The 25,940-nt window shown below is 36.7% G+C and overlaps 2 protein-coding genes across 4 annotated transcripts; both read left to right on the top strand.

Moving 5' to 3' along the window:
* Positions 1 to 426: 426 nt before the first annotated feature.
* Positions 427 to 18,868, top strand: tlcd4a (TLC domain containing 4a). 3 transcript variants are annotated; one of them, XM_082183705.1, is made up of 7 exons: positions 427 to 764; positions 5,709 to 5,878; positions 7,387 to 7,476; positions 7,623 to 7,681; positions 9,060 to 9,154; positions 15,320 to 15,393; positions 17,001 to 18,868. In XM_082183705.1, exons 2-7 carry the CDS (start codon positions 5,724 to 5,726, stop codon positions 17,314 to 17,316), a joined length of 789 nt encoding a protein of 262 aa, XP_082039831.1. In that variant the 5' UTR covers positions 427 to 764; positions 5,709 to 5,723; the 3' UTR covers positions 17,317 to 18,868. The 3 variants fall into 3 exon arrangements, with proteins under 3 accessions (XP_082039831.1, XP_082039830.1, XP_082039832.1); XM_082183704.1 differs by lacking the exon at positions 427 to 764 and adding an exon at positions 5,174 to 5,344; XM_082183706.1 differs by lacking the exons at positions 427 to 764; positions 9,060 to 9,154 and adding an exon at positions 5,174 to 5,344 and having other exon boundaries at positions 7,623 to 7,650.
* A 978-nt stretch (positions 18,869 to 19,846) lies between these two features.
* hccsb (holocytochrome c synthase b) lies at positions 19,847 to 25,736 on the top strand. The gene is made up of 7 exons (XM_082185014.1): positions 19,847 to 19,952; positions 21,723 to 21,857; positions 21,939 to 22,093; positions 22,172 to 22,320; positions 23,477 to 23,596; positions 24,600 to 24,686; positions 24,779 to 25,736. Exons 2-7 carry the CDS (start codon positions 21,737 to 21,739, stop codon positions 24,975 to 24,977), a joined length of 831 nt encoding a protein of 276 aa, XP_082041140.1. The 5' UTR covers positions 19,847 to 19,952; positions 21,723 to 21,736; the 3' UTR covers positions 24,978 to 25,736.
* The last annotated feature ends 204 nt before the right edge of the window (positions 25,737 to 25,940 follow it).

Below are 25,940 nucleotides of genomic sequence, written 5' to 3'. Positions count from 1 at the left end.
AAGTCTCGCGAGATTTGTCGGGACGCCACCTCTCAAACTTGCATTGCTGGTTTTTCCAGCGCTTTTTCTTTGCTATCAGGATGATTCGCTTGATTACGACAATCAGTTCGTTTACCATCTAAATTATTTAGAAGCTGTTATATTAATCTTGCATAGTGTGACTTACCTTTTTTATTCTGTGGCGGAAACAATTAGCTTCCATAGAAAACTCATATTTCGTGAACAACCCCTTTTTTTCTCTCTTTTTTTTAACGAATCGGTTGAGGGAATTATTCAGTCACTCACGTCTCGCCGCCAACTCGACGTAACCATGGACGTAACCATGGACGTAACCGACGTATCCTGTAGAAATCGCCTCGCTCAAAACGAATCTTGTTGGTCGGATCCAAAAGATTCGACTCACCGATGAATCAAAATTCCCACCAGAAGAGAGTGGTAGTGTATCCTTGTGTGTGAATATCTCTTTAAGAATGAAGCTGAAATTTGATCCTTTCACCAGCAGCAGATACAGCCATCATCAGTTTCAGTCATCCTCAACATGTTCTCACCGACGCGCGTTTATAAAACCCACACGCATCGTAGATTGAGAATATTATAAGAACCTTACGTTTCTGTTTGATATGAAATCATGCATTTCATATCGCCGTGGAGAGAGGAGAATCATGCATGTGTCTGACTGACGAAAAAACACGGATTTTTATCAGCCCATGTTTTCAGACACCATGCACAACTAACCAACAGACACTATTGATGATTGATAAGAGGTAAGCATATTATGGGTTAATGCATATGATATCAAACAATATTTTATTGCATAAGCGCTGTGTTTTTAGCCAGCATTGCGGTGTGATTTGGCCTAAAGAAAGGCATGTCGGTAACAACACGAGTCGATTTCCGTCCATCGCAATGTTTTTAGAGACCTTTTATAGAGATGTGATCCATTATGTGTTATCAAATAGTCAGTGCTGAATTGCAGTCGATGTATATTTGACACGCGCCCGTCTTCATAAAATGCACATCAAAGCAAAAATATAGATAATGTGCATTTGTTACACAAGCCATGCGGTTCAATGCAGTATATCAGTCGAAGTTATATGACCGACTTTGACAAATGAAGGCTAAAATGACATTTAAAGGCCAATATCTGAGTTTAACATTTAAATAGGCTATATGGTCGACTCTGCACTGAAGATACATGTCAGTATGAAGGGAAACATTTTGTTTAGGTTTGTGACTAGGAAAAACATGAACTTTTACTTTATCTAATGAAAATATGAAATGCAGCACAGGTTTTGCGGAAGTGTTTGAGGTTTTTCATCAAACTATGTTTCATTCTGACTTCTAAAAACTTTCTTCTGGGGTCTTTTATTCTGCTCTTTCTTATTTGTTTTACTTTCAGTTTTGAGAGCTGCTGTGTGTGTGGAAAAAATAACCAATGAAAAGAGATTAAATATATATATATATCGTTTAAAACACTTGCCAAACTCTTAGAAATGTAATATTTGTAGTCAAGTTTTGTTTAAAAAAACTTTAATGGCATTTTTCAACAAACGTTTTGATGTTAATGTCTGGTGGTACAACCATCAGGCAATGGTAAAGCATTTCCTTTATCCTCTTTTCAAGACAAACATAATTTTACAAATATCATGAATTTTTGAATCCTGACTATAATTCTCATTTTGTATATGTACTTTGCAGATTTTTTGCTTTTGCTTTGCAGTTTCCTCTGTGTTTATTAAAGCATCCATTTCATCCATTCTGCTGCTGTATGAGCCTTGCTTTGCTCAGCTAATCTTTCATTCATAAGGCGACACTGCTTTTCTTAATATATGATGCATTCACTCAGTGCACTAAAGCATGCCAGCAATGCAGCTTTATCAATGCTGGGATCTGCCTTCTACATGATAAATCTGTACATCAGAATGGAAAGCATCTTAATCTACCCAAGACTTTTCCAGCACTGAAGGCTTTTACTGTTTTTTGGGGTTTTTTTTTGTTCATGATACATGCACACACAGCAGAAGACGTGCAATCACACGTGTTCATCTGTGAGACTGAGAACTGCTGAACTTCCTGTTATGTCACACCCATTTCCATACGTTGCTTCCTGACCTCTTTGGATGCCTGCCCTTTACAACCTGCATGAACCTGTATAGGGACTGTAAATACACTCACCCCCACCCCTCCCCCTGAGTTGGGTGGACATGTGTGCATGGAACCTATTGCATCATAAAGAACATCTAAATTTAGTCGCTGCATGTTTTTTGACTCCCATCACCCCATGAGGAGATGTGCTGATGTCACAGCACATCTCCTTCCGTTCTTTGACCATGTTCTAAAATATAGATGGTAAGTGAACCAGTTTCGTTTACTATCAACTCAATTGTTTAGATCCTCTTAAATGCTTATGCAGCTTTCAACCGCCTTTTGTATTGTTACAATTAGGGCTGGGTGAAAGAAATATATTGATTTCTTGATTTGAATCGGTTCTCTCTCTATATATATTTATTATATATGTATAAGAGGCACCTTTATTTTGACACTCAAACAACACAAAGATGCTCAGGACAGTTGAATGTGTTTTAAGCCTTGCTAACAAAGACTATATTTAGAAAGATGGTGCACTCGTATTACTATGAATGGTAGAAAGTGTAACGCGCAGTATGGCTAAATAAGCCCTGCCTTCTAAATAAGAACCAATCGCTGATTGGGAAAGTCATCACGTCACTGCTGCTGCCGTAGAAATCTCCGGTTCCTATAGAAACAGGTAGTGTTCTGAGACGCGCGGTTATGATTGCGCATGCGCATTAGCTTGGTCCAGCCTGGAAAATTCCTTTTTTTTGTTGTTGTTGTCATATTTCATTGCTGACTTCAAATATGAAATTTAATCTTGGCGAACAGTTTTGGACAATTTGATGTTACCCCATTCAAAGAGAAAGGAGCTGCACTTTCAAGCCCGAGAGGAGTTTCAAAGATGGCCGCCGAGTGAAATGACTTGTCTTAAAGGGACTTTGTTGCTAATTTAATTATTCAAGCGCAAAAAAGACACGAAAGAGAATTAAATTCCTTACTCGTGCACTGTGTGAGAAGTTTTGTGCGCGCACATCTGTAGCGTGCCCACAGAAAGCAAGTTTTCTGTCATGTCTTCTTGCACGGGATGTACAATTTTCAGAGAAGTTTTCTTTTGATATATTTTGGTTGCATTTGAGAGTTCATAAAAATGTAACTGGTTGTGTAAAATAGGCACATACCACTATATAGATCCATATACCCATGAATCTAATCAAATCGTATCGCAGGATTTTTTGAGGCATCAGCAAATATTGTATCGCTGGCTACGAGAATCAATATCAGATCGTATGGTAATGAACCGTCCGATTTACAGACAGCCACGTTAGTTGCTAAACATTAGTTTGGGGAAGACTAGTGTAGGGAAACCTGCAGTTCTGGTACCGCTAGTGGGACACTTTTTATTTTTTAAGGTCGTTGGAATACCCTTGTTTGGGGAGATTTGATTAGGCACTGTTTGTTGTAACAATAATTAGCAAGTTAAGGCATGTCAGGATAGTTATGACTCATGAGTGGCTGACTTTTAATTAAACACCCCCGTGAACAAGATGGATCATTAATATTTGAAAGAATGTACATTTTTGAGAGGTGGTATAACGCCCTTTTCACGAGATGTAAAATAAGTCCCCAGAGTGTGCATGTGAAGTTTTAGCTCAAAATACCCCACATATATTTTTATATAGCATGTTAAAATTGTCAAGTTTTGAGGGTGAGCAAAAATGCACCGTTTTGTGTCTGTTCCTTTAAATGCAAATGAGCTGCTGCTCCCGGCACAGAGGGCGGAGCTTCATCAGCTTGCACTCACACAGACATGCACTGAACATTTCAAAAACTTTTAGCCTTTTATGTTCAAACCGGAGTTAGACAATGATGGAGAGACTCAAGAAGAAGTGACAACATGTAGAAGCAACAGGACATTTCTGAATGGTTAGTTGATGAATTTATGTAGCTTATGTGTAGTTATCTTCTAGTCATTGATTAGCATATTCTGTTGTGTTCCGGGGGTGGGGTTAATGTAAATTTTAGGGTTAGTGATGTCACTAACCCGGGAGGAATGTCGTTTAGTCCTTACCAGCCGTTTGTTGTAGTCCTTAAAAAACGATTTCTTTAAAAGCAAATATCTCCCTTTGCTTTGAACTTTGAGCATTGTAACTTTGCAGATGTTGTTTATGCTCAAACAGCAACATTACACACTAACTAAAGTTATAAAAGTGAAATCATAATCAACCACTCCTTTAAATATGTATCTCTGCTAAACTTAGTGCTCTACAGTGTAGATGACCTCTAAGCTAGTACACATGGTCTAAAAGCCACAAAACTCCAATTTCATGGTTTTCAAATCTGTGTCAGTCTCTTTTCACTACACTCTCAGTTCAAACGGTTCATGTTTTGTATATTTCTATCGTCCTTTGAACACTTGTAGCCTTAGGTAAGAGTGCAATTCATGTTTTCCATTAGTCGCTATGGGCCAGAGGTCATGAAAGTAGATCAGCGGGGAATTTTACGAGCACTTAGATGGCCAATGGAAGATATCTTGTAAAATAATGCTTCTTCCATGAGTATTTTAGAATTTCTATTTTTCAAGGACATACTTGTATGTCTTCTGTATTAGGATATAACAGTTTATTTCACAGAATTTTTCAGCAAAAATATTGAATCAGTGTTATGTAAATATACTGTTATATGAATAAATATATTTAAAATAACTAGAATATAGATAGATAAAATTAGGAAATAAAATTTTTCCAGGCAGTGACGTCAAACACGCACACACACTTAATTCAGTGAATTAACTGCTTGTTTACAAATGAAAGGTAAAAAAAAAAAAAAAGGAAAAACCCTGCTCAAAGCCTCAAACTAGATTTAGTCCAGCTGACCATTTGGATGTTAACCCTGTGGCTTTTATTTCCACTGAACCACCATATATGGAAGAAAGTAAAAGCGCTTGTTACAGGAAGTGAGAATAGCTCAGGTGAGCATGAATGCAGTGTCTGTCTTTTGCTTTTTGTGCCAATTTTACTCCTGCTAAACCCAGCTGGAATGCTGTGATTATTTTGGCCAAAGGATTATCATTATGGATCACTGCTTCCTTATGTGCTTCAAAGGGGACAGACTTGTTTTTCTGGTGCACAATGAGCCAGGCTGAAAGAGGAACTGTTCAAACTCTTGCTTTCTTTTTAAACACCAGACGTATGATTTCACCTTTAGGAGAAGGTTGACATTTAGATATGAGCTCAGTATGATGTGTATATACAGCGCTACCATCAAGGATTACGTACGTATTCTCGTTTATTACAAACAAAAGCCCACTGTTGATTTCCAGAACAGTTGTGTAACCAGAATGTGAGATTTTGGAGTCTTTTGGAATGGTCAACAAACTCTTACGTCATGCCTGGCTGCATTAATATCAACCAATGATTGTTTTAGCTTTCTGAGTGTGAGATAGAGACATGGGCTTCATATCACCTCATTTGTTTTTCCTCACTAACACCATAATGGCAGAGGGCATGTCTGTTAAACATTTACTTAGCTTTTCTCCTGGCTAGAGTTTTTTCCGTGGTGTGATCTCTACGGCACATTGATGTTCATGTCTTTTTCTAAAGCAACTTCAACTGTCTCCTGTGCTCTTTTTATTGCAGTGGGGTCGGGTGGCCATGGACCCCTTCAGCCAGCTGATCCTGCTCATCTCGGTGGTGAGTTTTTGCACCTTCCAGTGGCTCTTTCACAGCGTGAGCCCCTGGGTGTCGTCCAGAATCAGCCCTGGCTTCCTCAAACTCACCCACAAACAGAAGATCGAGTGGAACTCAAGGTAATGAAGCATGCTTGTTCTTTTTGTATGTGTTGTCTTCTCATGATCAGATATATCTGTAGATATTCAGTGTTTATGTACAACATAGCTGTGTGTGTTTGATTCACTAAAACATGTCAGTTGGTAAAAGTCATTTGTTTAGGAATCATGCTAGTCTGGTTGCATTGTGCAGGTCTGATTCATTAAACGAACTGACTCAAAAGACTCATTTTATGTACTGTATGTTTTTGATTCACTAAAAAGAACCGCCTCATTAGAGTCATTCGTTTAGGAAATGGACTGTACTGGTCACACACTGTGTTTCTGAGTCACTAAAAAGAACTGACTCATTCATTCAGGAATCATTTAGACACATGGTTTGATTCACTTAAAAGAACTGGCTCATAATAGTCATTTGTTTAGGTATTTGTGAATCTTTTAAACACCTGGTTGCACTGTATGTGTTTGGTTTACTATAGTGATTTGGCTCGAATGACTAATTTGTTCAGGAATCATTTAGACAACTGGTTGCAATGTATGTTTCTGATTCTCTAAAAAAAAAATGCTCAGAAGTAATTTGTTTAGGAATTGGATGAACCCGGTTGCTCTGCGTGGTTTTGATTCACTAAAAAGAACTGAATCAAAAGACATTCTGGAATAATTTAGACAAAAGTGGTAAGGTTGCACTGTATGTTTTTGATTCACTCATAAGAGCCGTTTGTTGAGGAATCAGATAGGAATTCTGATTCACTAAAAAGAACTCGAAATACTCATTTGTTCAGGAATCATTTAGAAAAACTGGTTGCACTGTGTTTTTAAATTCACAAAAAATAATTACATTCTGTAATAGTCATTTGTTGAGGAATCAAATTACACTGGTTGCACCGTTTGAATCGCTAAAAAGAATCACTGTATGTCCTGTATGTTTTTGATTCTCTCAAAAAAAAAAAAAACATGGCTCATAACATAAGAGTAATTAGTTTAGGAACTGTACTATGCTTAAGTGACTCAGACTCATTCGTTTAGGAATCATTTAGGGAACTGTTTTTTGATTCACTGAGAAGAACTGAGTCATTTGTTCAGGAATCACACTACAGTAAAATTACAATTATACATACAGTTACAATAATGTCAAACTATAGGCTAAGAGCCATTGTTAACAGGCAGTATGTTGAATATAGCCAGTGGATTCGCAGTGGCACTTTAAATAGTTCCCTGTTAAAGGTCTTATCAGGAGAACCTACGGAGAGCAGGTTGTAAGCTGTCACTCAGAATGACTAATGTCTGTGTATGCAGAAAGAAACTGAGGGAAGATAGCAGTGATCATTTGCTCACTGCAGCGGGCTGTCAAGAGAACAGCCAGTTGGAGGAGATCTTTAGATGTAGGGCACACAGTATGTGGTTGATTGACAGCAGTCAATTGCTCCGTTTCGATTGTTTCAACTTGACATGGTTCTACGGGAGAAGCAACCCACTGTAAAGACTTCTGTCATGTGTGATTAAACCCTTTCCCTTGCGTGTGTCTGCAGGACAGTGTCCACGCTCCACGCCCTGTTGGTCGGCCTTTTCTGCCTCTACATCCTGTTCTTCGATGAGGCCGTCAATCAGGACCCCGTATGGTGAGCGCCCTGCCCTCGAGACCGACCCGTCACACTGCATGCTGGGAAAGCACTGCTCTTTACAGACTAGCAGGACGCTTTCAGTAACTGTTGTAACATGGTCTTGCAGTAATCTCAGTGCCTTGTTCTCATCTTTACCACAACAGGGGAGATCCTACTCTGGTGAAGATAAACGTGAGCATTACTACAGGCTACCTCATATCTGGTGAGAGCTTACGGCAGATGTCTGACTTTGGAGGTGGAGGGTTTTTGTTTGAGAGCTGCATCATGCATAGAAATGCAGGATATTTTTGTTTGTTGTAATACTGAGTTTGATTTGAAAATTCATGTGATATCTTGTTCTTGCCCCTGATTGCATTTTTGGGAGTTTCTGATAGATATATTTAAAGATATATGTGACAGACATATTTAAGTTGTTAGTCAGTCCAGTTTCACAAAAGAAATGTCTCTCTAGTAAGATTTCACCATCTATGTGGCCCTTTTAACCTGGTTTTAGATGATTAATGTTCACAAACAAGACATTATTGTAAAGTGTTATCAATGTTTCATTTCAAATGATACCTTTATTATAATGGATTTTACTTTAGTCTCAGTTTTTCTATTTTTATTTATTTTATTTCAATTTATGAAAATGCTTATATTCTTATGATTGTGATGCTGGGTAAGGGTTGATAAGTTGACATAAGTTGATAACGTAATGTAATATTTGCATTAAAGTTCTCTCAGCTTCACAGCCATCAAAGTCATCCGATGTTGGCAGAGACTTTACGGGGATATTTCACACAAAAATTTAAATTCTTTCATTAATTACTCACTCTCATGTCGTTCCAAACGCAACTACTCGAGAGACTCGATCGCTTTATATGATGAACGGATTGAATTTAGCCTTTTATTCACATATAAACATTGATCAGTGAAAATGAACAGAAGCTCAACCGAACCCGCGTAACACGAGAATGAACCTCATTGGTTCTCGCATGTCAAGCAAACATGTTTGAGCTTCTGTTTACCACAACTGATGTTTGAGTTGATGAATGTTTTTGTGAATAAAAGCCTAAATCCAATCTGTTCATCATATAAAGCGATCGAGTCTCTTCAGAAAATTTGGACTAAACCGCTCAAATCATATGGATTAGTTTTACGATCTCTTTATGAACTTTTTGAAGTGTCAAAAGTGGTAGTTGCGTAGCTGTCAATGGAGGGACAGAAAGCTCTCAGAATTCATCAAAAAGATCTTCATTTGTGTTCTGAAGATGAACGAAAGTCTTACAGGTTTGAAACGACATGAGGGTGAGTAATTAATGACAGAATTTTCATTTTTGGGTGAACTATCCCTTTAAGGAATACTCTGAAACAAGGTTAAAATGACCAGAGATGCTGCAAAAGCCCCTAGATAAATGTCCATGTGAGATGAGGCCATGTTATTAAACAATAATATGGCCTCATCTCACATGGAAACCAAAAAGTAGCTCTTTGAATGTATTAAGTCACTTTTGTGGCAGTGTTTTGTGTACATGCTAAATTCATATTCCTGAAAGTAGTTCTGACTCTTCTTGCCTTTTTTTGTTCTGTGTGTTTTTCAGATCTGCTGCTTATATTTTACTATTGGAGAGCAATAGGAGACAAGTTTTTTGTAATCCACCACCTGGCGGCATTGTATGCTTACTACTTTGTACTGGTGAGTTCCCTGTTGTCCCATAACAGAACATGCAGGCAAGATGGGAAAGAGACAACCAAGAGTGAGCAGTGGTAGTGTCAGGTGTGCAGCTGGTGCTGAAAGCTCTGTGTTTCCCTATAAACAGAGGAACAGAATGAACAGAATTCTGCTGGAAGTCATTTTCTTCAGAAGGATTTATCCCATTTGTGTCATTCCATTCACTATACACGCGTCACCTTTTTATAATGTATTGCAGACATGTTAAGCATTTAGAGCACTCCTCCAACATTGTTAAAGGGATAGTTCACCCAAAAATGAAAATTCTGTCAGTAATTACTCACCCTCATGTTGTTCCAACCCCGCAAGACTGAACTGGTCTTACGGGGTTGGAACAACATGAGGGTGAGTAATTACTGACAGAATTTTCATTTTTGGGTGAACTAACCCTTTAAAGTGAATGTTAGCTGCTGGCTTTCTGGAATACTAATCTGATTGGTCATTTCTGTGGCACCACAGGCAAATTGCAGCAAATATATTTGTATAATGACAGGAGCAGGCCACCAGTAGCTAGTTTCATGTGTGTCATTACAATCTGTGGTCTGTCTTTTTCCCACATCATTTAAACTAAAATCTTTATTTTTTTTATGCATTTATTGATGCATTTATTTATCTATGCATACAAGTATCAGTGTAATAAGCTGGATACATAAACCCCAACAGGGGAATCTTGTATCAACGTTATAGGGTTTATTTAGCAATAAGCAATAATAACAGACGTACATTGTATTTCTTAAATGTCCAGGAATTATTGTACAAATAACCGCACACTGTCATTCTGGTTTAGTGACCTTCTTTGGATATTTATAACAAAATTTGACCCCATATTGGGCCTGTGACCTTCTCTGAAGAAATAAGGGCCTTGTTACTTCTTTACTAATGTATTCAAAGTTCTCATTTGTAAAAAATATACAATTAGGGATGAGCAATCCAACTAACTAGTTGATTATGTGAGTTTTTTTGTACTATTTATTAGTTTGCACTGTACAGCTGTCTTGGAAAAAGCACCACCGTTACGTACAACACATTCAGGCTAACATTTTTGTTAAAGAGTTGGAATTTTTTAATGAATCTTAAGCTATGCAGTCTGTCCTGTTCTGTTGTGCTCTGTCTAGTTTTGAGCACAATAACACATCTTATGTAAACCGTTTCTAAGAAACTTGTATTTTTTGCTCATCCCTATTTACTCTATCCTTAGTTTGGTCTCCAAATGTTTGCATTTACCAGCCCAGAACTTTAACCACTAGACTACACCACCCACTGAGGCCACTGCTGTTCACTCTTGGTTCAGTTGTACGGTTACCCTCTAGGTCACCAGGTTCTGTAGCTGATGATGATGATGATGATGATGATGGTATTTTTTGCATGGAATGCTCATTGACGGTTATGCAGAAGTCCATTCTCTCCTCTTCAACTCCTCTTCTACCTCACTGACCCCCCCCCCCCCCCCCCCCCCCCAGCAACTCTAAACGGTCAGTTGTGGCCCGGGTCTCGGTCTCGGGCCAGACTGCACCGGATTGTGTGCATGTGTTGATGCTCGCTGCTCCTGTGGTGCCGTTGGAGGGTTTCCCGTGTGCATGCTCTGATACCTTCCCCTGCTTTGAGCCGATCTTCCTCCTAAAAACTTTCTCTTCTGAAACCTAACATCCACATCTCAACTGCAGGATGAGTAACAGCGAGAAAACACTTGTTTGTTGGGCTGTGTCGAAATTCTCTATAATCCACACAGGGTTTTGAAGAATAACAGGTTGATCTGGTCGTCAACTGAATTCTAAATAACTACATTTAGTTACACAAGTTGTTACACAACTGGGAAACTTGTTGCACAAGTTGTTCATTGTGCTTTTTGATAGAAATTTGAAAGAAAACAAACACCTAAAACAGCACCAGTTGATGCTCAGTTGTTTGGCATAGGTGATTCTGTGAAATGGGTGCCTTTGGTAATATTTTTAATATTTTTAACAGTATATCAGACAAAGAATGTCTTGAAATGATAATAAATTGCATTGTGCCATTTCAAGCTAAATTGAGATTTTAATGTTAGCAATTTCAGCAAGGTAACAGGGTTGATGCGATGTGACAACTAGATTGTTCCCTTTAAAATGAATGAAGATTTCCAACTTCACTATGCTTTTAATTGAAATGATCTTGTTTTGTCATATTGCATCAGCCCCATTTCTTGTGTCGCAAAGCACAGCTCACTTTTAGGATAGATAATTTTTTTTATAGATATTACTAGCTTTCATTCAAAGCCATGACGCTACAATATTACGCTGGTATTAGAAAGGTCATTTATCTTAAAAAATACAAATTTATATTTTGCTGATGTTAGGACAAATATATTTTCAATAAACAGTATATACATATAGTTAGCATTTATTTGTTCAAGTCATTAATATATAATCCTTAGTGACCTGACATAACTAACATATATGTTTCTTGGTCATGCTTGCACGTTGTGTGCACTAAAAAATTGTCATATACTGTAACGTATTATTACTTACGATCAGCTGTAATATCTACCGGTACCTTGATGATGATGATAACAATAATTTTAAATTTCACTGATATATTACTAAACAACAGGGACTCAAAAGGCACACGTTATGTACAATGACCATGACAAATGATTTCTGGTGGCTTAATTTGTTGTCTTAGTGTGTACATTTCTAAAAATCAGCTGCAAAAACATAAAATCTGCTTCCTAAATATGCATCTGGGGCAGCGACTGATGATATTCATGGCTTTGTTGCTTGTATACCTTAGTTACCTTGATTTGATGCAACTTTGAGGATCGCCTCAAAACCTGAACGTGCATTTTGTTGTCAGGATGTAGACCATACTGTCACTGGTCACTTTTATGACTGCCTTTACAAGCCTTTTTACTAAATTATTACATGATAATAGATGTAATTTAACATGGATCTGGGAGTCTCTGTTGGGTCTCACTGAGTAGTCAAGTCTGTCGTTCGAAATGTCATTCGTTGTTATTGTTTCCTGTGTTTAGAAATGCTATTAGTGTTCAAAGCAGAACTTTTTAGTGTCTTTTTGTTATTACGTACTTCCCAGACAAAATTATAACATTCGCCTTCTTTTTAGAACATTTAAAGCATAATAAACCCCATCAGTCTTTTCAGCGTTTAACAATTGTGCTTCATATTAAGGACAAAGCGTTTCGCTGTATTTAGTGCTGGCACATAACCTTAACAGTATAGCAAACGTTATTATTTTTAAGTAGTGTAAGATTGAATTAATTTGTCAGTGTGTCGTGCGATTTGTTCCTCATAGTGCATGTCCAACGAGTCTTAAATGTTGTTGCTGCTTTTGTCGTTCGTTCTTTTTGCATTTTTTTCTGCACCTTTTTTTCCAAGAATCTGTCTGTCAGTCTGTCTCTGTCCCACCTAACATGACTTCTTGAATAACGCAGCCTCACTTCCTTTGACCAGCAAAACCCTTCATGCAAAAACTACCAGTGTCACTTTTAGTGGGGTTAGGAGATGAGGGCTATAGGCTTGGCTGATCTAGATGGACTCTCTCCTGTCTTGTCTGCTGTTCTGCTGTTATGGAACTCTGAGCAGTTACTGAAGCCCAGTTACAGTATGGACTTACCAGTACTTAGGGGTACCAGCATGCATCTGCTAGCCAACCTGAATATTATTTGATTATTTTATTTCTAATATATGGTCCATTTTGCAGTAAGTATTCTCATGTGTTTTTTAATTGCAGCCCTCAAGGTAAGTGTGTTACCAAGATGCAAAAATGTTCAGGAACGATCATGTTTTTTGAGAGCAATGTTTCATTGGCACAGACTCAAGGAAAGGCTTCATTCTCTGAGAAAACATGCATGGCTGACCATTGCTGCACTGATACAGTGGGGTCTAAAAGTCTGAGACCACATTGCAAATCTGGGATTTTATTATAGTAGTTCACCCAGAAATGAAAATTCTGTCATCATTTACTCACTCTCATGTTCTTCCATACCTGTATTCATTTCTTTCTTGTGCTGAACACAAAAGTTTAATTTTTCATTCTATGGATGTCCAGCAACTGCATTCTTCAAAATATATTCTCCTATGTTCAACTGAAGAAAGAACTTCATACAGGTTTAGAACAACTTGAGGGTGAGTAATTAAATGACCCAATTTTTCTTTTTTTGGTGAACTATCCCTTTAAGGGATACGTTTACATGACAATGATGTACTAAAAACGGAAAGGTTTTTCCTTTGCTTTTTTCGTGTATAGATGACAACGTTGTCCAAATGATCCCCGTTCACACGGATCCACGAAAACAAATAAAAACACTACTATGCATGCCAGTATTTGATGATGCCACTTTGTAAAGGAACACTGTGTCTAGTCTGAACACTGATTACTGACTGACTGACTGAGTAGAGTCCATGCACATGACGTCACATTATGTAAACTTATAAAGTCAATTCAATTGAAAAATCTTTGTTATATTTTTATCTCTCTCTCTCTCTCTATATATATATCTATCTCTATCTATCTCTATCTCTATCTATCTCTATCTCTCTCTATATCTCTCTCTATCTCTCTCTATATCTCTCTATATCTATATATATATACACACGCGCATACGCATACAGTACAGGCCAAAAGTTTGGAAACATTACTATTTTTTTATGTTTTTGAAAGAAGTTTCTTCTGCTCATCAAGCCTGCATTTATTTGATCAAAAATACAGATTTTTAAAAAAAAAAATATTGTGATATATTATTACAATTTAAAATAATTGGTTTTCAATTTATTATACTTTAAATTATCATTTATTCCTGTGATGCAAAGCTGAATTTTCAGGATCATTACTGCAGTCTTCAGTGTCACATGTGACATCCAGTCTATCACATTATCCTTCAGAAATCATTCTAATTTATTATGAGTGTTGGAAACAGTTCTGCTGCCTAATATATTTGATGAATAAAAGGTTAAAAAGAACTGCATTTATTCAAAAAAAGAAAGAAAAACAATTACTGACCCCAAATTACTGACCAGTAGTGTATATTGTTGTTACAAAAGATTTCTATTTTTAAAACATTTGCTTCTATTTTCTTTTCCTTTTTTTTTCTTATTCATCAAAGTATCCTAAAAAAGTATGAAAAAATATTAAGCAGCAGAACTGTTTCCAACTTTGATAATGAATCATCATATTAGAATGATTTCTAAAGGATCATGTGATAGACTGGAGTAATGATCCTGAAAACTCAGCTTTGCATCACAGAAATAAATGATAAGTTAAAGTATAATAAATTGAAAACCAATTATTTTAAATTGTAATAATATATCACAATATTACATTTTTTTTTCTGTATTTTTGATCAAATAAATGCAGGCTTGATGAGCAGAAGAAACTTCTTTCAAAAACGTTAAAAATAGTAATGTGTCCAAACTTTTGGCCTGTACTGTATATATGTGTGTGTCTAATACTGTTGATTAATTTCAGTAATATTATCTGATATAATTTATAGTGAATAAATCAAAATAGAATTTGCACTAGTGGTCTCAGATATTTGGACTCAGACTGTATGTGCCTGACAATATGTGGCTTATCTGAAATGCTGACCGTTATTATTGACAACAAAGTTTTGGTTTTTGATTTCATAATTAACTTTTAATTTGTTAGATCTTGTTTCTGTTAACCTTTTACAGTAATTATTACAGGGACAAATATCAGTGATATCAACAAAAAAACTTGTTTGGCTCAGTTTGACTGCACTATTAAAGTCAGATTATTTATTTAAGGGAAAATAGACAATCCTTTATGATGTATGACTTTAACAGATCATAAATTTGATATATTAACATAATCACTGTAATTATCATGAATCTATTATTTTTACTCACAATTCAAGTAATTTATCAAAAATAACACACTAAATATAGGCAGTAAATGCTAAAAGGCATTATTTGATCTAAAAAAAAAAAAAATTTTTTTTTTTTTTTTTTATGTCTGTCAGAGTGATGTATCATAACTCAGCACCCAAGCAATTACTGTGGTACCTGACAGCAGGAGAGATTGGGACTGTTCATGGAGCTGAGTCATGAGCCTGTGCCTTTCTATATAACTCGTGTCTGTGTCATTGTTTGTTTGTTCTTTGCCTTGTTTTTCCAGGGTCAAGGAATGTTGCCTTATTTTGCTAACTTCCGTCTGCTTGCAGAGTTTTCCACACCGTGTGTAAACCAACGGTAGGTATTTGGCTGATTAAAGTTCAAAATATTTTACAGGCACACTTTTTAATGTCGCCCACCATGTCTTAAAGCCATTAAAGACAACATAAAATCTAAATTAACACTTTTAGTAAATGTTCCTGAATAAAAGTTGACTAAGCCTAGTTGACTATCTTAAGTCATTAGTCGATTAGTCAGGGGAGAAATACTAAACCATAATAATGAGCATTTAAAATATAAATGAAGTGCTCAAGCGCGCGCACCGGCAAACATTGCGTTAACTTTTCTGAGATCAGAACGTAAACAAAATAAATAGCTTATATAAATAACTGCCTAATGCAATTTAAGGAAACAAAATTTAATTGTGAAATTTAAGGAATTTAATTTAAGGAAAATATTTCAGTGTGAAATTAACAATGAAAATGCATGTGCATTTGTAGGAGTTTCTCAAGGATTGGTAATAATTGTTATATTGGAATTACTTCTTAGTAATGGATGCCCCTTTTTTGTGCCCTTATCCCTGAGAAACACTCTGCACGGCCCTGTATACATTGGATTGATTTTAAGAACTTTAATATACTTCAGGGCTGTAAAACCTTTTGAGAGCCTTCAAGTGCTTCACGCTTTTCCAACACTCTAAATATTATCCAGTTTTATTTTTTTAAAGTGATGACCAAAAACATTATTTGTTCATCTATCAAAGATGGTACTCATTTGCAAAACGAAAAGTTTCAAGATGTTGGAAAAACAAAACTTGGCAACAAACGCTTTTTTTTTTATAATTTTGTTTTATAATTAAGACATGAAATTACCTCTATAACCTGTAGATGGCGGCAGAGGAGCACTTATTGGCTTATTATAGCCATGTCCACTCCCTAAAAAATTGTTTCACTCGGTTTGCTTTTAAATTTATATTTAGATATTATGAAATCCCTATTATAAAGAAATCAAGAAAAAATGTTTTGTCAAGGTTTGACACTTTTTGTACTGAAGTATGAAATAGGACAAGTCACGAAGTCTCACGAAAAACAAATTGTGCAGAATTACACAGAAAGCAAGCAAAGAGCGCTCCTTTTATAATCACTGTAGCTGTTGGTCAGTTCAGTATGATACTATAGATGGAACAATGCTATAGAAGAACACTTTAATAACAGTACAATATTAAAAAATTTCCCTATAAAAATGAGGTTGTTGTTAAAAGTTAATTTTATCTGCATCTTAACTCATGCTCAGTGCTTTACTGTCAAATGTTTTCCAAGAAAAAAACATGTAATATTATTAGTAACTGCACTTATTATGCAAAACAATAGTAATATTTTGATTAAATTGCCTTTATGATTAACAATCCACCCAATCTACCAAATCAGGTGCTGGTGGCTTAGTGGCACCGGTGCCACTGCTCTCAAATGTTAGTCTGGAGTAAAATAGTAAAATACAAGTATCGGATCGGGACCCGGCATCGGCATATTCACTGACTCGGATCGGGGGCACAAAAAACTTGTTTGGGACATCCCTAATTAAATGTATCAAATGCAATTTCATGCTGTCTTTAATAAGAAATGACAGAAATGTTGTGTTAGTAAATACATTTACAGCATGTCACTTTGCTCACCTGTGTTTTCCAGCTGGTTCTTTGAAGTGTTAGGTTACCCCAAAGTGTCCAAGCCCAACATGGCTAACGGGGTCCTGATGGCGGCTGTGTTTTTCCTGGTGCGGATCGCTGTCATGCCGTTATACTACAGCCGAATGTTCTCCGTGTACGGCACGGAGGCCTTCTACAGGGTCACCCTCGGTGGCCGTAGCGCCTGGATCTTCTCCAGCATCTGTCTGGACATCATGAACGTCATGTGGATGCATAAGATCGCCCGCGGCTGCTACAAAGTCCTGCGATCCAGCCGGAGGCCCAAACCTGAGATCCAGGAGAATGGAAAAACCGACTGAGCAAACGGGACATTCGAATTTTGTTCACAAACAGGGTCGTTGTCATACTGACGGTCTTCAAGGGAAGCGGACGCTATTGCATGATAGTGACCGGTCGAGGATGAAAACCACCCCAGAGCAATATTTCACAGAGTTAAGACCTGAAACTCTGACAAAGTGTCAAATAGAGATTCTAGTACACCAGAAAAGACTGGCCGCTCACTTTTATTTTGTGTTTGTTTTAAAAACTGTACACCTTGATGTGCAAACGACGCACTGTACAAGACCACCGGCTGAACTGTATTTTACTGTACGTTTCTAATTTCAAACTGTGGGCAGGTAAACCACATTATTTATTCATCAAAGTTCAGTCCGTCTCCCTCAATCACTGTACTGTGCAAAGGGGCCAAGCGGTCAGTGAGTCACCCGATGTTCACGTTTACTTCAAAGCCGCGGATACTGACTGTGAACGTTTCATCCACACAACTGCACTGCACTAAACAAGGAAAATCAGCGACCGGGATCAGCGCACTCGAGACGAACCTCTTGGAAAATCCACCGTCATGCTGTACTTACGATGTATTTTGGGAATTATGGGACTGTTGAGATCTGACTTCTGTCGACGTGGTCAAATGTGGGTTTAAATAGCCAAATTATTTTATATGTATACCAGATACGAGCGGTGAACTCTTCTTATTGCGATTACATTAATACGAAACTGTTTTAAGAATGAAATCGGTTTACACTCGCTCCAGATTCCGTTCGGATTCAGTTGTGTTTCCACGAAACAGACGTCCAGATTTGTTCGCACTGTACAGTTAATTGCATGCGGCAATATGTTGTTCTCTGAATGTTTGCGTTGTACATAGAAATTTTATTGAACATACAATAATAATTTGAATTACGTTTGTGTACAGTATATCCGATTAATACTGAACTTTAAATTATCGATTTTGATTTTGGTAAATGGGGTTTAAAAGGAAATTCTTTTTGGTTTGCGTAGCTCATGAATGTTCGAGCCGAAGAGTTCTCGACGCCGGTGTCGATTAGTTTTCCTGCATCGTATCTAATTTATTGAACCAGTTTTACACTGGGAAGGCATGGTAATGTTTGTACGACATATTTATTATTTTTTAACAGAAAGATATAAAAATCGTCAATGTATCCGAGTAGATATACAGCATATGAGAGATTTCACAATACAGAGATACTTATATGAATCCGTTTTAAAATTCATAGTCACTATGTAAGACAAATATAGTGTAGAATATTCATGCTGTACACACATGCATTCAGTGGCGGCACAGATCTGAGTGCATGAGTAGTTTTATTGATTATGAAAGACAGCTAGAGATGGCTTACATCGATTTGCGTTGAAACGATATGAAATCGGTTCTGTTTTTATTGAACTTGGTACTTGAATATTGAAATGCGTTGTTCTGAGCGACAGACCTATGAAGAATTGTCTTTTATTGGCACGAGTTATACAGGAATCCATGTTGTGATTTTTGCCTTTGCATTCAATCACTTAAAATGCCTTTTTGTTTTCTTCAATAAACATCTTTATTTACTACTTCTCGTGTCATTTTATACCACATGGTTCATTGTATAGTCATGTTAAGGATGAATGATTATCACTTTGATTGTTTTATCTTTTTAGTTCTCACAAATGTTGCAACCAAAGGTCAGAAGTAAGAATGGCTGTTTGAAGTCTGTTCTTAATCTTGCATATTAATAAGAAAGTGAGTGGTTACACACCTGTTTTCGGCATTATAACACTGTTCAAATATAATATGAAGCAAGCAAAGGAAAACAAGGGAAGACAGTTTATTCATTGTAATGACCTGTTGCAGATCACTTCCAAGACAGGATTGATCTACGAATATATGGACCGTTAGATGTCATTCAAGAGTTTGTTTGTTTTGCTAAGACAATATTGAATTGTACTTTTCCAGTTCTGATGATTTTTGGGAAATCCTTTCAATGCACAAAGGTTCAAACCCTCAGTATTCAGCATTTATTTTTGGTTTATAAATGTGGAGATGCACAATATCACGACTGTATGTGTTTTTATTGCTGATACGTTCCATAATGTCACAGGAAATTGTTGCCATGTAAATGTTTACATATGTGCTTACAGTGGCCACAGGGATCATGTTCCCACATACTGAAGGAAAGTGCATGTACACGAGGAATGACACAAGTTATTTTTGAACATGTTTATTCTTTCACCTTAATTTGTCACATTATGCCATTTGCCTCAATAAAGCAATATGCTCATTTTGATCCATAATCATTTTGTATGTCCCTTCTTCTTCAGTTCGGTTTGTAGGCATATGCCTTTCCTATTTATCATTTAATTAATGTATTATTTTTTACAACAAGAAAGCACACAGAACGGAGATTGCTTTTAAAGATTTCACATATTTATTATTAATGTAAGTACTGTAATTAAAAAAATATATGTTCCATGAAAAAAAAGTTAAATGAATAAAATGTTTTCCTCTTTGAAAAGTGTATCATGGACATTGGCTAATTAATATTCATGAGCTACGTCTTCGTCCCGCCCCGCGCGCATTGCATACTGGGTGAAACGGAAGTAGTGGTGCACGTTGACATTGCAGAGCGTCCGATCCACACATAAGAGCCACAGAAAGGTGAGTTATGCTCTCAAAACTGTAGACCTTCAGTAATTGAGATACTTATGTGAAGATATTTAAAAAGCTGGTTGTTATAATGGAGTTTGTAGTGGAATATGTGATTTGGTATTCAGTTATGTTGTTACATGACTGTATGGATGATGTTATATAACTTATTTTGTAACTCTTACATTTTAGGATTTGTCTCTTAAATATCACTTTTAAGAATAGTGAAAGGTGTAATAGTTCACCCGAAACAACATTGTAATATTGTTCTGAATGTGTATGACAGAATATTTACGATGTTATTTTACAAACTATGAAATTGAATGGTGACCAGCTCCAAAAATGACAATAAAAAGCACTATAAGGTTCATACTATTTGTGCCATATTTTGCCTATATTCAAATATAACACATCAAACTCTCACGTGAGGTTTGACATAAATTATTCCAAATGTCACTTCTTCTTTTCATAACTAAAAACAACACCAAATTTGATGCACATATTAAAACCCCACAAATTAGTCTTAAGAGCAGAAGATTAAATATTATCAAATTGACTATTTTATGGAAACTGTATGATCCTTTTTTTTTTTTGTCAGATGAAAGTGTACAGCTGTGGAACAACATGAATATTAATAAACAATTCATTTAATTTGCGTGTACGTGTTTGTGAACTATTCAAATAAAGGTATAGTTCACCTAAAAATAAAAAAATTCTGTCATCATTTACTCACCCTCAAGTTGTTCCAAACCTGTATGAACTTCTTTCTTCTGCCGAACACAAAAGAAGATACTTTGAAGAATGTGGGTAATCAAACAGTTGATGGACCCCATTGACTTCCATAGTGTAAAAAAAAAAAAATTGTATGGAAGTCAATGTGAACTGTCCCTTTAACATCATTCAGCAATAGTCAAGTCAAGTCAAGTCAAGTTTATTTGTATAGCGCTTTTCACAATACAGATTGCATCAAAGCAGCTTCACAGTATTAAATTAAAATAATACAACAAAGTTTGTTTCAAGAGGAATTTATTGATTGATAAAATTAAATTAAATATCCCCAAAATATCCCCAACTGAGCAAGCCAAAGGCAACAGTGGCAAGGAACCGAAGAACTCCATCAAGTGACCTAATGGTGTCCTAAAACTCCATCAGGTGCCTTAATGGAGAAAAAAAAAACCTTGGGAGAACCCAGGCTCAGTCGGGGGCCAGTTCTCCTCTGGCATTTATGAGCTAGAGGCCGGATTGTAGTTTGAACTGTAGGATTATATGAATGCCTGGCTGAAGAGATGCGACTTTAATCTAGTTTTAAACTGGGAGAGCGAGTCTGAGCAACGAACAGTATCAGGAAGACTATTCCAGAGTTTTGGAGCCAAATGTGAAAATGCTCTCCCTCCTTTGGTGGTTCTGGATATCCTAGGTATGACCAAAAGCCTTGAATTTAGTGATCTTAAAGAGCGCGATGGATTATAGGGCGATAGAAGATCCGTTAAATAGACTGGAGCTAAGCCGTTTAGGGCTTTATAAGTCAGTAGCAATACCTTGTAATTAATACGGAACTTTATAGGTAACCAATGCAGTGATGATAAAATCGGTGTTATATGATCATATTTTCTTGATCTCGTAAGAACTCTAGCGGCGGCATTTTGGACTAACTGTAGCTTGTTTATTGAGGATGCAGGACAACCAATAGGCTATATTTTTAAATATTTAAAGTCATGTGATATAGATTTTGAACAGCATAACACAAGTAATGATGCGACAGGGTGTCCTTGATCTCTTCAGCACTGGTGTTTGTCATGGGTGCATCCGTATCCAGTCTTGCCCCCAATATCCGGGCAGAGTCTGCAATGTCAGCGGCTCATTTTGGTGGGGCGACCCCACCCCCTGGGTGTCCCATGCATCAAGAGATCCCTAAAAGTGAGTCATACTCCATCTGTTATCATGAGCTGTATATCATATATGTAGGCTAATCATTTGTAATGTGCAATATAAACCCAGGCTCTCCTCCTCCTGAGTGCCCGATGCATCAGGCTCAGACGTCTCCGTCGCCTTCGGAGACGACTCCGGCCAGTCCAGCACACCAGGAGAGAGCGTACGAGTTTGTCGAATGTCCCATGAGAGCTTCTGAAGGAGCCGTCGATCCCACAAATATGGTGAGCTGGGCACTTCCCTAAATTTTGATTTTAGTTTTTGGCTTATGTGTGTTAATGTTGCTTTTCTGTGTACCACAGATGCCCCCTCCAAACCAGGTGCCCGCCCCGGACCAGCCATTCCCTTTGTCCATCAAAAGAGAGGAGTCTAAAATCCCTCGAGCAGGCTCGGAAAATAACTGGGTCTATCCTTCTGAACAGATGTTCTGGAATGCCATGCTGCGGAAGGGGTGAGTTTCGGCGTGCTGGACTATGTACAAAAGCATACGCTTGTATAAAGATTCCTAAATCCATGTTTTACAACCAGATACATTCTGTTCATGATTTGGAGAGCTGATATGTCATTTGGCTTAGTTTCAGGAAGTCTGTGAGTGCTGTAACTTGATTACCCACATAGAAAATATTGTACATTATTCTCCAATGTCAAGAAAGAGACAACAACAGTGGTTTTACATGAGCTAGGGCGAATGCACTACCGTTCAAATGTTTGGGGTCAGTAAGATTTATTTGAATGTTATAATGTTAGAAGTCTCTTATACTTATGTAAGATTATAACACAATGCTGCATTTATTTGATGAAATATACAGTAAAACTGTAATAATGTGAAATATTATTACAATATTTATTTAATTAAATTTATTTAAAATAATTTATTGTGATTGCAAAGCTGCCTTTAGTCTAGTATTCAGTGTCATCACATAATCCTTCAGAAATCATTCTAATAATCTATCAATTTTGATCAATTTAATATATCCTTGCTGAAAAATAATAAAAAAAATAATAAAAATAAAAAAATATATAATTTATAAAAAAATATAATAAATATTATTATTTAATTATTCTTCATAAATTATTAAATAAAAACATACTTTTTTATTTACTAAAAAGTTTTAACATAATATATATATATATATATATATATATATATGTGTGTGTGTGTGTGTGTGTGTGTAAAATATTAAAAAAGAATAACCAACAATAACAACAGCTTTAATGAATGAATGAATGAATGAATAGTTTTTATTATTGTGTCTTGCATACTACTGTATGCCCAGCCCTAATGGGCTTGTAAGACACCAATATCACCAACAAAAAAACCAGTTGTAAGACAGTAGGCACAACATACATGAACTTATTTAAATAAACAAGTCTGCCGCCGCATCCAGGCTTTACAAACAAAAGTAGCCAATTTAAACACATTAAAATTAATGTCAGGAGTGTGCTTATGATTCTTTAAAAATGCTGTCTATGTAGGGAGCACACTAAGTTTTGGAACAGAGCTGTTGTTTAAGGTACTTTGCAGACAAGTCATGCTCTTTTTTTATTGTTGTTGTTGTTGTCATGAATTACTGTTAATAGCTAATTGCTATTTGTTGTTTTGCTAGGTGGCGCTGGAAGGATGACAGTCTTGATCCCAAAGACATGACCAATATAATCAAGATCCACAATCGAAACAACGATCAAGCCTGGCAGGAAATCCTGAAGTGGGAAGCCCTTCATGTCAGGTGACTGCAACACAACTCTCATTTCAACACGATCAGTGATTGAAATCACTTTACTGTGTGATTCAGAGAGCAAAGTGTTTTTTTAATTAAAAGAAGTTAATACATTTATTCAGCAAGGATGCATTCAACTGATCAATAGTGACACTAAAGACATTTATCATTTTACAAAAGATTTCAATTTTATATTCATCCAAGAATCTTTAAAAACATATATCACAGGAATAAATTATATTTCAAAATATTAAAATAGAAAACTACGGAAGTTTGTTTGCGGCACGGAATAGAAAATAAAAAAAGGTAATTACGACTTTTTAAATCACACAATTTAGACTTAATAACTCACAATTCCAAGTGTGAATCTCACAATTCTCAGAAAAAATTATTGTGAGATATAAACTTGCAATTGATAGAGACATTTTTTTGCTTTTATATCTCACAATTCAAACTTTTTTTCCTCACAATTCAAAGTTTACATCTCACAATTCTGAGAAAAGAAGTCATAAACTCGAAATGACAAAAGGCTACTGACTTTTTATCTCACAATTCTGACTTTGTTTCTCATAATTGTGAGATATAAACTCTGAATTGCGACGGGAAAAAAGTCCGAATTGTGAGGTAAAAACCCCCCAATTAAATGTTTTATTCCATGGCGGAAACGAGTTTCCATAGAAAAGGGAATATTTAACAATATCAGTGTTTTTGCAGTAGTTTTGATCAAATAAATGCAGCCTTGGTGAGTATAACAGACTTTGTGCTGTACTACAATGTGTTCCAATGCAGTTTTTATATTGTTAACACAAACAAAAGCTGCATCATCACCTCTGCAGCCCTGTTGCTGCCAGATAAACGAGGTGATAATATTGTGTTTAGTCGCCTTCTGTTTGTCATTTGATGGTCACTGGCAGTGTGATCTGCTTTGTTTTTTACAAACTGCCAAGTATGCAAGAATGATCATAGCGCCCTAGACTACCGTTAGTTTCAAACACATGTTTGTTTCTGGCAGCGAGTGTCCATGCGGTCCAACTCTGAAGAGATTCGGGGGCAAAGCCAAAGAGTTTTCACCCAGAGCCAGAATACGTCACTGGATGGGGTGAGATATAAAAGTGAATCCCAAAGGATCTTTCTCATGTTGTTTAATACACTGCAGAGTGCTTGATTTCTCTCTGCTAACTTTCTCTGTAGATATGAATTGCCGTTCGACCGACATGATTGGATTGTAGATCGTTGCGGAAAGGAAGTCCGCTATGTCATTGACTACTACGACGGGGAGATCGATAAAGACACCTACCAGTTCTCCATCCTGGACGTGCGTCCGGCCATCGATTCTATGGGGGCCGTCTGGGATCGGATGAAGGTGGCCTGGTGGCGCTGGACATCGTAGAATCCATCCTAACACAGTTTTAGCATTTCTGCACCACTATAAGACATTGGTACCAAAATACTAGAAATTCGACGTTCTCTGAGATTGGCTGTTGCTCAACTTTCTTTGAGTTCTGACTTTAACATGAATCCTTGCAAGTTATTGCACATTGAGAAAATTACAGGTTGTTAAGATCCTCTGTTGGAGAGCAAAATAAATCAGTGGGGGGGGGGGGTTTCTGCTGATAAAGTTTCTGAATTCATTGTTGGCAATCATCTCTTTTTCGACTTTTTGAGTGATGGTTATTAAATTGAAAGCTCGCTATCTGATCTTACCCAGAGGTCAAACATATCTGCTGGCTGTTTTTCTCTTTCAAAGGCTAGTTATTGAGTGTTTTAGTTCATATGCAGAGCGACTGGCAGCTGTTGGTGTTTGTAGCTTGGCCAAACGGTTTGGTAGTCTTTGCTCATGAATTGATCTGATGAATCATAACATATTTTGGCTTTTTTTACTAAAAGCCCATGTTCAGCTCTTCCATATTCAGGTTCAGTTTTAAAATGTCATTTCTCATACCTGATGTTATTTATTTTGCGCAAACTGCTTTTTTGTCTGTGTGTATGCTAATGTATTGCTGACTGTGCTCTTTTGAGTGAGTGTTCCTGAAAAAAGAAAATCTCTAAATACAATTTGTAACCCATTTCTATTGTTTTAAATCTGACCTTTACCAACAATTCCAGGAAGTAAATCAACAGTGTTCAAATACACGTTTCTCATAGTTTTGCTTGGGTGTCTGCTCTTCATTTCTGCCACTTTCCAGATCACACCGGCAGGTGGTGCACTTTCCTCAAATTTATTTTCTTTCATTATTGTTCATCGGTGATGATGAACAATAGTTAAATTAAATCCTTAACTCTTATAAATCATCGGTGACTTTGTAAATTATCAGTATTAAAACTGATAATTTACAAAGTCACCGATGATTTA

This window comes from Leuciscus leuciscus, assembly GCF_965113295.1.
Source record: "Leuciscus leuciscus genome assembly, chromosome: 11".
Taxonomy (NCBI): domain Eukaryota; kingdom Metazoa; phylum Chordata; class Actinopteri; order Cypriniformes; family Leuciscidae; genus Leuciscus; species Leuciscus leuciscus.
The sequence above is the reverse complement of the archived record's forward strand: the minus strand, read 5'-3'. Positions and strand labels throughout refer to the sequence as shown.